The 14,636-nt window shown below is 28.0% G+C and overlaps 1 protein-coding gene across 1 annotated transcript in view; it reads right to left on the minus strand.

The window, feature by feature from the left end:
• Window positions 1-1,064: 1,064 nt before the first annotated feature.
• The window catches only part of LOC145195415 (uncharacterized), a 15,545-nt gene continuing 1,973 nt past the window's right edge, over window positions 1,065-14,636 (minus strand). The window contains exons 6-24 of the mRNA XM_090095144.1: window positions 14,600-14,636; window positions 14,306-14,460; window positions 13,315-13,369; window positions 12,909-12,960; window positions 12,677-12,755; window positions 12,291-12,584; window positions 11,487-11,899; window positions 11,250-11,285; window positions 7,674-7,715; window positions 6,161-6,311; window positions 5,214-5,606; window positions 4,966-5,104; window positions 3,982-4,703; window positions 3,748-3,885; window positions 2,988-3,186; window positions 2,562-2,660; window positions 2,164-2,244; window positions 1,913-2,070; window positions 1,065-1,763 (exon numbers count right to left, since the gene is read on the minus strand). The exon at window positions 14,600-14,636 is cut by the window's right edge and continues 22 nt beyond it. Of these exons, the coding sequence (XP_089951270.1) occupies window positions 1,602-1,763; window positions 1,913-2,070; window positions 2,164-2,244; window positions 2,562-2,660; window positions 2,988-3,186; window positions 3,748-3,885; window positions 3,982-4,703; window positions 4,966-5,104; window positions 5,214-5,606; window positions 6,161-6,311; window positions 7,674-7,715; window positions 11,250-11,285; window positions 11,487-11,899; window positions 12,291-12,584; window positions 12,677-12,755; window positions 12,909-12,960; window positions 13,315-13,369; window positions 14,306-14,460; window positions 14,600-14,636 (3,405 nt within the window). The 3' untranslated portion in view covers window positions 1,065-1,601. The remainder of the gene's footprint in view (window positions 1,764-1,912; window positions 2,071-2,163; window positions 2,245-2,561; window positions 2,661-2,987; window positions 3,187-3,747; window positions 3,886-3,981; window positions 4,704-4,965; window positions 5,105-5,213; window positions 5,607-6,160; window positions 6,312-7,673; window positions 7,716-11,249; window positions 11,286-11,486; window positions 11,900-12,290; window positions 12,585-12,676; window positions 12,756-12,908; window positions 12,961-13,314; window positions 13,370-14,305; window positions 14,461-14,599) is intronic.

Here is a 14,636-nt window from a genome sequence, read left to right on the forward strand (position 1 = left end):
AAAAAAAAAAAAAATCGTTTGGCAATTTTCCAAAGATAGCAATGAGGCGTAATTTGATTTGTTAATGACAGAGAAGTCTTTGGTTTATCTGTTTTCTTGCTATTCTTCTTACAGGCATAAAATGTAAGAAGACGTGTGAATCGTGATGAAAACTTAAAACAAATTTAAGTGTGAAAAACTCACAACGTGAAGGGCAGGACATGCAATCGTAAAAAAACGCAGATTCGGAAATTAAAAACGCTACAGAAAAATCAAGTAAGTTTTTCTTTTTTTTCTTTTAAAGCGTCACAGAAAAATAAAATGCGAAAAGTAAGAAACAACTAGCAACAACAAATAGCATCAACATCAAAATAAAAAGCAATAAATTCTTAGAAAGATAAGTAAGCTAAACTTGTTTTAAAAAATTCGTCTTAAACTAATTCTTTTGTTAAAACCCTAATGCAACACAACTGAAGCATTTAAATAGGTTGAGACGAAAATATTTCTCAAAAGGACATCACTTCGCAAAGTCAGTAAATATTACCGTGAATACGCTTAAACAATTCTAATCAGGTAAAATAAAATCCGAGAAGTTAAGCCATTACCAACTTTTTAGAATAGTAAGTGTAAAAATGTTAAACCATGAAGTTAATCAGATTTACGGTATTTTAAATCAAGTTGTTTATGATTTTCCTGAGTGGACCTCCATATGAGAGACATCTCCGCCCCTCAGCTTGTAAGTAGAATTTTAAACCCGTCACAGATTTAACACAATTGGTTGAATGTGTCATGAATGTATTTGCTAATCTCTCAGCAATAAACAAATTATCGACAACACTTGATGACATTGAGAAAGTGGTCTGTTGTATTACTTAACATTAAAAAGGCAAACAACATGGCACAAACATTTAACTTAAAATAAAATTGTTAGACTGAGGCCTTTCTTAAATCGAACATGAGCATTTTATAACAATTCGAAAGAATAGTACCGTTCATTATCATTTAGTACATTTTTTAGTCAGTACTTTTATTGAGGATGTTTCCTATTGACGATGCCATGTTTTCAAGCAAAAAAATGAAACCAGTTTACTATTTATTTTATATTGACGTTCTTGAGCTTCATAAAATATTTTTATATACATAGCTTACAAAAATGTCACACACAAAAAGAGAAAAAAGAACACAATCCGAGGTTAAACACCAACATAATCAGCTTTATAAACGGGTGTTAAATAGTGAGGGGGATAAAGGATCTATGCTGCAAGTTAAAAGCTGCTACGAATTTGAGCTTATGTAACAAGAAACAATTGAGACACGATGATTTAGTTTAAGGTAAAGTAAGATTATAAAAATTAAGTCTAGGTTTCCAAAAGGAACGGAATTGCACCCGCTATCTCTCCAGAAAAAATAAATATTATATGATTTGTGAAAGATGAAAACCAACTGATTACTTATAGTCTCGTGAATTAAAAATTAACAAAATATTTAAGGAAAATAATAACAGTAATTCTATGGTCAGTGAGCCGGCTCAATAGTTCGGCAACATGCACAAGCTGATCAACAGCAACTCTAACAAAAAGAACATAACATGTTAGAAACAGTTCGTAGAAACCAGTGTAGTTTTAGTAAGGTATATAACCTCCATTTGAGAGGCGGTTATTTCTAGAACCTTGTGGAGAACGGTTACTAAAATTGTTCATAGGGGATAAAGCAGAACTTCTATGAAGGGGACGATTTACAGATGGTTGCGTGTGCAGGTTACCTCCGTAAGTGTGTAGAGAATTCTAGAGATAATAACTAAATTCTAGAGATATTAAATTATAAAGAAAGTTAAAGTAATAAAAAGTAATAAAAGTCGATGGTCTCTCAAAAAAAACTTTTCGATGGGTTGACATTAAATATTTTCATATAATACTTCAAATGAAAAACTCACCGATTGTTTAAGATACCCTTCTCTAAAGTCTCTGGACGTGTACTCTCTGGAGTTAGTCTGTGGATATGAATGAGAGTTTTTATAACGCTCTTGAAAAATACCAGTAATACCTCTGGACGAACCGGTTCTAACGTTTTCCGCTCTTTCATTCATGAGATCTAATACGAAAAGAAACTCCGATAATTGCAACGCAAAATATTTCTAAAAAGCTAAAATCTAAAAGTAAAAAACAGCATAATAATTGCACTCACCAGAGTGTGTTCTATAATGTTTATCAACATCATTGCCATCATATGAGGCCAGAGGGTACTTTGGAGATGTATATTGATGTCCTAATCAACAGTTTGTTTTCATTAAGTATGAAAAATAAACTGAATAAGAAATATTTTTTAATACCTTAAAAGAATTATAATTTACAACTAATTAAATTCAAAATAATTTAAAACTAAACTTAAGTACCATGTCAAATCGTCTATTAAACTTAAGTACCATGTCAAATCGTCTATTAACAAATAAAACTCATTAAGTGACGCTGTAGCTAATTGCACTTAATGAGTTTTACTTATCAACCGATGAAATGAAAAGTTAATTGTAATTTATTGTGAGTTCAAACTTGTTATAACAAATTAAATACCCGAGAAAAACATACCTTGACTTTGGCGATTTCCCTTATTTGTGTGTTTAATAATATTACTATGTATATTAAATGGATTCTTCGTGATATCCGAGTGAATTGTTGTACCATAAGCTAGAGTAAAAATGTAAGCATATATTTACAAAAAAAAATTAGAGTTAGTGTATATAACTTACTAATTACAAGAATTCCACTGATGAGATTTTTAAAGACTCAATAAAAAAAATGTTAACATAAAAATACAGTTAAATCCCGGTAAGTCGAACCATCAAGGAACCAAGAAAATGGTTTGACTTAACGAATCTTTGATTTAAACGAAGCTTTTTCCATAATTGAGTTTTAAAGGGTCCTAAGAAAACACTTAAGGATAAAAGTTTGAGTTACCGGAGTTACCGGGATTTAACTGTATAAAATGTTTAAGGTGATGTGGATGACACTTGCTTGTTTCATGTGGAGGACTTTCACAATCATCTCCAGAACTCACAGGTTCGAATGATGTACAACTATTAAATTCGGATGTTTCTTGCGTGCTGTCGTTTTGCATCCCATTACTATTTAAAGTACTCTTACTGTTATCTGATGAGTTGGACACCAGTGAAATATAGTTGGGTATATTTTGTAAGTTGAATAATCCAGTTGCCTAAAAATTTCAAAAGCTCAAATAAGACAAACTAATAAAAATACTAAAGTTTTTAATACAAATAATGTAAAGACAAGAATAATCTACCAAAGTGTCTTGCAGCATTTGGATGTTGAATACCCACAAAATATTTTGAATGTACTACTTTAATACTGTAGTTAAAAAGCGCTTAAGTGTTTAGAGCTTTGGTGTGGAATTAAAACTCAAGCAAGTGCGCTGCCGTAAATTTTACGGCAAATTTTTTAATTTTCTAATGAAATGTTTGCAATTTTAGGAATAACCCATATCTATTCCTGGAACGATGTTTATCGGTTATCTGCCAGCAGAGGTGCAGATATTTTTGAAAATAAATTATGGAATGTCTAAAGAGAAAGTTCGAGAAGAAAAACAGCGTCCAAAATACGTCTTTTGTACGCACGAGAAAAAAACCTTAGGATTAATGAATGTATTTTGGTGTAGAACTTAAGTGCCACATATTTAAAACAAAAAAAGCTCTGAGGTACTTTGATAATATGTAATGAAAATATAAGTAATAAAATTATATCAAAATATATGTCATACTTCAGTTCCTACGGGCATATATGTAGCTGACTTGATACTTGAATCCTGACCATTCAATGATCGATTTGGATTTCTGTCAGAAGGTAGATTGTTAAGCTTTTGGGTTCTTTTGCGTTTGCTATATTCCGTGTATGATAACTAAGATATTTAAGTATAATGTTAGAAAATTGATTATCATTTAATCACAGATTTAAGTTTTCAAGTATTAATAGTAGCAATTGCATAAAAATACACCTTTTTTTTTCCAACAGCTAAACCATCATTCCCTACACTGTTTGATAATATATCATTGCCTTGATCTGAGCTGCCTGTTTTTTGAATATTTCCTGGCAGGTAAAGTTCATTGTCAAATGACTTAAAATTTGAATCAGTATTTTCATTTATTGAGCCTGATAAGACAATAGTTAAGTCTGTCTCTACTCTTTTATTGACAGAGGGAATACTATTAGGAGTTTCTTCTGAACAACTACTGTTAAAACTATTTATTATATTGTTAGTTGTGGGTTGTGTGCTTAGACTTTCCATTATTGACACATGATTTCCTATATTGAGAGAATAATTTTCTGTGTTGATGGAATGAGCTGTTGAGTTAACAGAATCTTTTTCTAAGCAAAGAGCTTTAGAATCAGTATCATTTTTACTGTTGTTATATGAAAATTTTTCTTGAGTAATTTTTTCACTATTTACATAATCTGATTCATCAAATGTTGAGGAAGTAGTTGAAAAGGCAACTTGGTTTTCTACATTTTTCTCAGCAAAATTTTCTCCTGCGATGCTATGATTGTTAATACATACAAAATTTTCTTCTAATGAAATACCACTTTTTTCCTGATTAATATTTAGCTTTATTTCAGTATTTTGTAGTTTTTCATCCAAATGAACGCCATTTAAAAGTTCTTCAGGGGATTGTTTGCATAAAGATTTAAGTAGCAGACGCCTTTTAAGTGGAATGTAACCTAAAAATTTGATGAAAGGATAAAACTTAAAAAAACTTTAAAAAATACAGATCACAAATGTATTGAAACCAACAGACAAGAAAACACTGGGCTCTTTATATGAAAAGTTGTTTGGACTGGCTTATTAAAAAAAATCTTCTTGCCTTAATTTACCTTTAAAATTTGTAAAAGCTGAATCTAGGTAATGATTTCTTACAATGAATTATTATTTTGAGAAGTTAAACCCTAAAGTTAAAAAAATAAATAAATAAAAAAATTATACTTTGTGGCCTTTTAAAGCATTGGTTAGCATTTTGAAGATCTGTATCACCTTCCAAAGAAGCAAGTAGTAAGAAATCATTTTGTTGATTTTCATTCTGCTGAGTTATTTTGGAAAATGAATCATGATGGCTCAACCAATGCTAAAAAAGTTTAATTGTAAGTCCATCAAAACACTTAAAGTTGTTTTTACAATCAGAGAAACCTAAAAACTTGAAAATAAATTTTAAAAATCTAACTAAAAAAACATGCCTTTTTTAAAGAACCATAGTACTTATTTGTCCACAATGATCGTTTGTTTGGTAAGATGGAAGAATTTAATTTAGATGAGCAGAAATCTGATCTTGAAGAAATATCTCCAATCTTTTCTTCAGCAGTGACACAGCCGAGAGATTGTGAATAACTTCTAATTGGTGTAAGTGGGAAACTGCGAGAATTAGCTATTTGCAACAAACCATTAGAAAACCCTGGCTTCACAGGTAAATTATCACAATGGGAACGAGTATCAACTGAAAGAGGAAACGAGGAATCTTCACTGAACTTACAGGGACTGAGGTGTATTAATGGAGTACTGGGAGGAGTTGAACTATCTGATAGCTGATGCTTTTGCTTATGCAACATCACAAGTGAAAATGGTAAGGTGTCCTGAAAAAATTTTGTTGTTGCAGTATCATTGCCATAAATATAATAATCAAGAAAGAAAATTTTTGTTGTCGTAGTATCATCGCCATAAATAAGATAATTAAGAAAAATTTGTTGTGGTAGTATAATTGCCACAAATTTAATATTCAAGAAAATTTTTGTTGGTCTAGTAGCATCACCAAAAAATATAACAATCAAGAAAATCAAAACTGTTCAGGGTAAAATTAAATGCGAAACCAAAAAAAAAAAAAAAAAAAAAAAAAAGTTTTCCAAAAAATCTACACACTAATTTAAACACTAAAATGTCAAATACTTTGTAAAAAAGATGTTTAGTTTTTTAAACATTTTAAACTGGTCTATAAAAGGAAAAAGATTCAAGACCAGTTTAAAATACACTAAAAAAAAATCAAAATAAATTAAAACTTTTAAAATAAAAAGAATAGCATCAATATTTAGACATGTATAAAAACATCAGAGGTGTACAAATTTTTTTTGAAAAACAGCACAAACAGTGCAAACTTCTATAAACTTTTAACCATATTTTTATCTCATTTTACCTTGTCTTTTTTTAGATATAATCCTTGATCAAAATGACTTTGAACTTGAGTCAAAGACCAGGATGATGTTGGAGTAGATGAAGCACTACAGTTGGCATTTTGATCAACTGGAGATATTGGTTCAGATGAGCAACTTGATTGTCTTGTTCGCCTAAAATTAAAATTGCTTCTATAACTAAAATATAAATTATAAAATGTATAATAAAAATGCAATATAAACAATACAATCAAACATATTAAAGAAATATTATATACTAATGCATATAATAACGATCTATAAAATTGTAACAAAAAGGTTTTTCTTACAGAAGTTAATCTATGTGTTAACATTCAGGGGCAGAGTCATGATTTTTTAGTCAGGGGAAGTTAATCTATGTGTTAACATTCAGGGGCAGAGTCATGATTTTTTAGTCAGGGGGAGGGGGTTTATAAAAGAAAGTAACCTTTAAATCTTTTTTTTTACACTTTAAAAATACACCTTCATCTTGAGAATCTTCAAAACAATGGTATTTCTTTGTGCATTTTATCCCCTGTAATTCAGCACAGACATTACAAGGGATAAAATATACAAAGAAATGCCATTCTCCTCTTTGTGCAGTGTTAATTATTAAAAATTCTGCTTAAAGTTTCCTTGCTTGATTATTATTTTTTGTATAAATAACTGCCTTTAGAATTCCAAAATTTTTTAGAATTTAAGGCAACACGATAACAACTTAAAGTAAAAATCAGTAAAAACAAAAAGATCAAACTAGAAATTATATTGTGATGTTAATGAAGTCAGATTGATTTTAATGTTTGTATGGTGGCAAAGTCTGTAAATATAGATTGCCATGGTATTATTAAGCTTAATATGCAGAATTTTTACTTAATAAATGTATTAAGTTATTAGATAGGTAAATTTAAGTTACTTTTCTTTTTTTCTAATTTAAAAAATTTACTAGAGTAATTAGTTTTAATGACACTAAGCAACTAATTTTAGATTATCTTGTTGCATATTTACTGGCTAATTTTGCTGTGTTTTATTTACAAAAGTAACTCTGAAACAATTCTTGAAATGAGTTGTTATAAATATTTCAATAAAGAGTATTTTTTATATTCTTGACAAGCTAATTGTTAAAATGAGTTTTAAACAAAGCCTGTTTCACTGGATTCATTTTCTGTTTTAACTTAAGCTTCCATACACACATTTACCAATGAGCGCATATAACTACAAAAGTTGCATAATTATAACAATCAAAAATAATTCTTAAACAAGTTCAAAAAATTTTATGCAATAAGGGTTTTGTTCTCTGTCTTCATTAAAAAAATACTACCGCTTCTTTATGTTTATGTTTTTTAATAAAGAAAAATGTAAACTACTATTATAAAAGAGTGTGTGAAAATATTCTAAATTTTCTGTTGTGGTGTCATGTTCTATAAAACTTGACACAAAAAAATACTTATACTTACATTTTAACGTATATAATCCCTTTAAAAAAAAAAACAGAAAATAGAAAAGTACAAATAAATGTACCGTTTTCCACCTGGTGTAGACTTGCGTTTAGCAGATAATTTTCTATAAAATAAAAACCCAATTGCTGAAATAAGTAAATTCATTAAGATTAACAATTAGTAAACAATTAGTAGATTAACTATGCATAGTAGCGTGCTAAAAGTTCAGAAAAAAAATCTTTTTTTTTCCCTAGAATTTTCTTGGTAAGTTTTTTTTCACTTTGTCCAACTCAACTGAAACTTTCAAAGAAGATTTTAACAATTAAATAATTACTTAATGTTTTAGTGCTGTTGATGGTTAAAAAATAAAAAGTTATTTTTAGTGCTAAAAAAAATTCCAAAATTTTTTTACAAAGAATAACAATTATCAGATTTTGAGAATCACTTCCCCCCCTTCCCGGGCATTCATAATTATCGTAAAAGAAATCCTGTTTATTCGTTGGTTTTTTTCCTATTAACATGTACTAAACACTCTTATAAATTTTTATAGAATTTAAGTTAGGACTAAGAGCAATTCAAGAACACTAATTTTTTGAAGTTTACTAATATATTTAGTGATCTCATAAATTTTAATTTGATATTTTAGCACATCATTTTTGCATTTTTTTTCTCTAAAATGAGGCAGCATGATATCTTTACATATCTACATGCATACTTTGATCCAATATCTTCAATGAGATGAATTGGCCTGATCAAACTAAGCAAAGCCATCATGTTTAATCCATTTTGTTCCATAGCCACCGATTGCAACTCGGATTGCATCTTCACCTGATATGAATAACATGAAATTTGATTCATCCCTCCAGAACATTTCTGGAGTCTAAGTTATACCTTGCTTAGCAGACACAACTCAGCCATTTTATACTTCACAGAAATCAATGGTTTTCTTACTGGTTCATCAGACAAATAACACAATGTAGCCGTATTAACATTTTGTTTCATCTTTACTGTACATTTACTCTACAAGTTATACAAAGGTTCTTGAATCAGATTTGGTCAAGTTGTGTCCAGCTCTAAATTGTCTGTAATTTATTGATAGTAATTCTCGGCTTTTCTGAGTGTTTCTTGTTTTAAACATTTCCCTTAGATTGCAATTGCTTTATTATTCAGTAAAACTGTGAACTTTGATACATTAAACTGAAATTCTAATTTGCTAAAAAAATTTTCTAGTAAATTGTAAATTAATTTTTTACAAGTGATAGAAATACTTTGCTCATTATAAATTTTTTTACCAAACCTTTTTTTTTTTTTTTTTTTGTTAAAAAATCAAATCTTTTAAAGGAAGTTATTAGCATTTCACTTTTTTCACATATTCATTAATTTATAAAAAAGTTAGTTCAAACAAATTTTAACCCTTAATAGTATCAGATCATTAGTATAAAAACTTTAAACCATTTTATTTTTAAAATGGAAGCTTTTTTTTATTTGAAAACACCCATTGTGACAAATAAGAGAAATGATTTTTCGATTTCATACAATTTTTATCTTTATCAGGGTAGATTTTTCAGTTTTTGAACATTTGAAAATGGCATTTGCGAGAAGTGGTTTATGTTGTGTTTACCAAGAATTGTTTTTGCTTTTGTTTCAACATTGGTTTTTATTAGTTCTTATGCAGTTTTTTACTTTTTTTAAAAATCAAGGTGCAAGAAAACTATTTCATACTTTTTGATTATCAAGTATGCTTAATACTTGTTTATTGCATTTGTATGTATCAAATCTGATACAATGGCTGTTTCAGTATGAAACCTTTTGAAAAGATCAAATTTTTATATCTAATCATCTAAACAAATATATTTGTTGTTTTTTTTTGTTTAGATGAATAGAAATAAAAAAATGATGGGTAGAAATTTAAAAAATAACTTTTTAACTACATATTTGTTTGAGAAAGTGATTTTGGGGAGAGTGATGAAGGTGACGAGTTGGATATTGAAAATGGTCAAGGCCAATACTGATATTGAAGAAGTAAGAATGAATAAGAGTTAACAAGTGATGATGAGCCTTTAGCAAGTATAACAAAAGAAAAAGTAATATGAGTCAACAAGTGATGATGAGCCTTTAGCAAGTATAACAAACAAAAAAGAAAGAACTTTGAGCTCCTTGATGACATAACCTTTAAGGAGCCTGAAAGGACCGCAATATCAGATGTGGAAAATACCCTTTGAATATTTCAAGATGTTTGTTAGTGATTAGATGTTGAACAGTATCTTTCCTTTTAAAGGAAATTCCCTGCTTTGTCTTGACAAAAAAACTTGACAAAAAAACCCACATAAGTGGGGGTGTTCAAGCTTTGGGGTCAAAGTGGCATTTAAGGTCTTTTTTGTGAATTTGATATTTATCAAGGGAAAAGCAACTCTGATACAAGTTTAGGTATTAGTGCAGACACTGTAGTTGATTTGTTTTCACTGCCAGATAAACACAACTTCAAAGGCTTTGCTTACAACTGCTTCATAAGCTTGCCCTTGATAATCAAATTGAAGTAGTGTAACATTTATTATGCAGAAATGATTAGAGGTTCATGATAAAGAAGTGTCTATTGCTGTGTGAAAAGAATTTTAAAAAAGCAAGGTAGAGGAGCTTGAATGATAATAAATCAGTAGATTTACAGTCTTCATGTAAGAATTGAACCATTTTAAACTATTCACAGGTATGATCTTTCATTGAGACAAAAGATTAACATGAAGCAACCCAAGATTGTATATGAATACACCCAATATATGGGTGGCATAGACAAGTCAGATATGATGTGTACAAGCCAAGATTGAAAACAAGGAGATGGTAAATCTACATTTGGTTTCATACAATTCAATTTTCTGCTGTAAATGCAAGGTTTCTGTACAGGTATGACTTAAAGATTTGTAGACCAAAAACAACAGAGGTGTTTGTCCTGTAAGTCAGGACTTTTATATATAAAAGAAATGTGATGCATGGTTTCCCTTAACAATTTCCCCTTAACAATCAAAGAAACTGTTTTGAAGTCTTTCATTCAAAAGTATTTTAAAATATTCTTACTGTTATTTTTTTTTTATGAAAGTAATTGCTTTTTAACAAATAATTGAATTTTTTGCATAAATTTCTTAGTCTTTTAATTGAATAATCACATGAAATCTGCTTCAACTCATGATGTAATAAAAAGGCTAGAACACTTAGGAACAAGTGAAAAAAATTGTTCAAAATATTAGTATAATTTTACCTGTTATATAATATTTGTTAAAACTCAAATTGCCTTTCATTATTTAGAAAACTTTTGCAAAACAAAATCAAGAGCTTTATGCGTGCAAACTTATACTTATATAACCTAAATCGATGATATATACAAATATACAAATATAACTAATACATATATTACCTAAATCAATGTAATACTATTATCCTCTGTGAAAGTTTCAGTGAAACATCAAAAAAACAACAACAAACAAACAACAATTGAAAAGATTTTCAAACTTTAAAATCACCCACATGCATATTGATATGCATGATAACAGTACAATACACAATCACACTTTACTCATAGTGGTCTGAGTACCTGATGATACAAATATACATGAATATAATTTAAATATATGAGTATAAACATGATGAAATTATTTTTAAAAGTTACTTGGATGACTTTGTTTCTTCTGCACTTGGTTGATTTCTGAACAATTGAGTAAAAAAAAAAAAAAAAAGAAAGAAAGAAAATACAATAATTGTTAGTAATGCTATTTTGTTGTGCTATTTTATTTTGATAAACATTTTTTCACAAGTCTCAAAATAAATTGGGCTTTAACAAAAAAAAAAAAAAATTGAAGCAAAAAATATTTTCAGAGGCTTTCAAAAATTAAATTTTTAAACTTACTTTGATATAGACGTTTTTGGTTCTTTAATCTTCTTAATAATTGCACCTTTTTTGTACACCTTCTCAAACTGTTTCAACACAGCTTGGATTTTTTTTTCTTCTCTTGATAGCTGTCTTTCATTTCCATCTCCGTACTGTTCATTATCAATTTCAGCAGCTTCAGAGTCTGCTTTGGAAACTAGATCTGTAGCCAAAACATCATTTTCAATTGGGGATTCAAGATCTGTTTGCTTTTCTGTAATTTCTTTAGCCTTCATTAAAATGCAATCTTTTGAACCACAACAGCACTCAAGAAAATATTTCTCATTTTCTGAATTGCTTTCAAATGGAACAGTAATTTCTTGGTCTTTGGAAATATCAGTGATACTTATAATCACAATGTGAAGAGATCCATTGACATTCAGGTGTTGAAACTAAGAAAAAAATGAAGATGCAATTAATAATAATAAAACCATAAAAATTTATGAATTTTATTAAACATTTGATCAAATAACAGATATTGAAAAGTTTTTCTTCAAAAATGAAATTCAAAATTTCAAATTTCAAAAATTGTTTTAAAACAACTGTTACTATGAAAACATTAAAAAGAAGAAACAAATTTAATAGATCAGCATTGAGAACATTATTGAGATAAAAAAGATAAGCTTTTTTTCTTGGAAGTGGATTACACAATATAGATAAGCATCAAAAACATTTGATATACAAACATTTTTTAAAATGCAACACAACAGCATTTGGATTTTACATACATACGACTTTTTCAAAAACAATACTAAAAAAAAAAAATGATCTAACAAGAAAAACCTTTGCATTAGGAGAACAAGATCTTCGCACAAATCGTGCTTCATTTCCAAACTTTCTTGAATCAATAACTAACTCCAAATGGTCTACACCACGATAAGTAATAACAAATGGGCACCAGTAATATAGCTGTGGATTTTCTTCATTGAACTTCTTAAAAAACATTAGATGACCTTTGTATTCAGCCAAAAAGCTTCCAGAAGTCACTTCACAAGATGCAAATAGACCTTTTTGATTAGCATCTATGTTACGAAGTGAACATGATTCTACTGCGTTCTTCAAATCAACAAAACAATTCTACAAAGGAAGCAATTATTTTCTTGAATTAGTTATTTCAATAGGTATTTAAAAACACCAGTAAAAAAAACACACACAGAAACATTCTTTACCTCTGGCCATTTAAAACTAGCATTTAGTATGTCTTCATGAAAGATATTTGAATCAATATGCTCATACTTTAAGTGGTCGCTAAATATAAAATAAAACTATAGAAAAACAATGCAGCGTAAAGTTTCTACTTATTGTAATTAACATTTGGAAGCAATAATGTAGATAAAACAAAATCTAAATTAGAAAAAAAATAAGGATCCAAGAGATATGTTTATTCTTAACTATAAATACCTCATATATTTTAAGAAAGCTGTTTTGTCAACTGGCACACATATATCAATATCTAAATAATACAAATATTAACTATATTATCAAAGAATTTGATTTCATATTAAATGTATAAGAATGCAACTGTATTGGATTTTTCAAGAAGCTGAATCTTATTTGGTTAGAAACAGAAAGTTACTAATCTTATTTATGCGTAAATACTCTAGTAAAAAGTTTTTCTATAAATATAAAAATATAACAAAATAAACTATTTACTAGAGTATTTTAAAAAATGTCTGTTGAGAAATTGAACCAATGCATAAACTTTAAAAAATTCAGATAAAGATTAAAAATTTATACATTTATGACTTTCTTACATGAAATGGAGCTTTAATCTAAAGAAAGAAAGAAATTGAAAAAGATTTTGTACCAGAAACTTCAGACTTCCTTTTTGTTTTCTTGCGAGATGAAATACTTTCAGAAAGCTGAAATAAATTGTATAAATTGAGTAATTACAAAATAGATATATATTTTTTTTCCTTCTTATTTAAAAGATATAGATTTAATATTTACTTGATACGCAATAGTAAATAATTTTAGAGTAAATATTTTTGCATATAAATTTCAGGTTAAACATTTTTTCATATAGATTTCATATACTTACCCATTTATCCCTTTTTTTTTTTTTTTTTTAATTTTATAAAAGAAAAAAATGTTATAAAAATGTTTAATATTTTTACAACAGTTTAAAATCTTTCTGCAAATCAGTTACCTTGATAATGCAAATTATTAATAAAAAAAAAATTAGTAATCTCAACCAACAATCTTTAAAAGCATAATAATCTTCAAGATTTGATATTGTGAAAGCATCTTGATGTTAAGAGATATTAAAACAGCATAATATTCTGGCAATTTTTTAAATTTTATTTTCTTAAGAAAATACAAAGGTATTTTGGTTGATAATTATTTTCAAAATTTGGAGTCAAAAAAAAAAAAAAATCTTAAACATGAATGTTTTTGATTTATTGAATGTTCATTTTAAAAAGGTTCAAATGGTTACTTATCATTTCTAAAGATTCAGAGACTTTTTTTCTTGCTTATTACATTATTTGTTATATAAAAGATAAACCTTTTAATTTTTTCATAAAAAAAGAAAAACATTTTTTATGGGAGTTTATCCATAAATACCAATCCAGAAAAATAATCAATATTTAAAGAGTATTTAAAAAAAATTAACAGAATTGTGCATAGGCACATAAATAATGCAAAATGAACCAATGCATAAATGTCATAACAGAACTTTTGATCAAAGATTTTTAAGTTATATTTCAATAGACTAATTAATTAGAAAATATATTATTGATAACAAAAACTACAACAAAAAATCGAATTTGATTTCAAAAATAGTAAAACCTTCTTACTTTTCGTTTCTGAACTTTTGTGGTAGCTCTTTTGTTTTTGTACTTATTCTGAGAATTGCTAAGGAAAGTAATTCTAGTTGGAGTATTTGAAATAGCAGTATAATGAGTTTTATTTTCCTCAATGCTTTCATCACCTTCATCTAATTCATCACTCACTGAAACAAAATCATATCATCTAAGGAAACAATACAAACAAAAAGTAACCATAAAGTAAAATAATCTAAAAAGCAGCCTTGGTTATATTTTATTATTTTTGAATACTTATTCACAAATATTTGAAAACTACATTCTCACCTGACATATTTTTCCTTTTTGCTTCTTGTATGGCTTT

This window comes from Hydra viridissima, unplaced genomic scaffold (assembly GCF_058129835.1).
Source record: "Hydra viridissima isolate aposymbiotic clone 2 unplaced genomic scaffold, HvirCarnegie_v1 scaffold_8, whole genome shotgun sequence".
Classification (NCBI taxonomy): domain Eukaryota; kingdom Metazoa; phylum Cnidaria; class Hydrozoa; order Anthoathecata; family Hydridae; genus Hydra; species Hydra viridissima.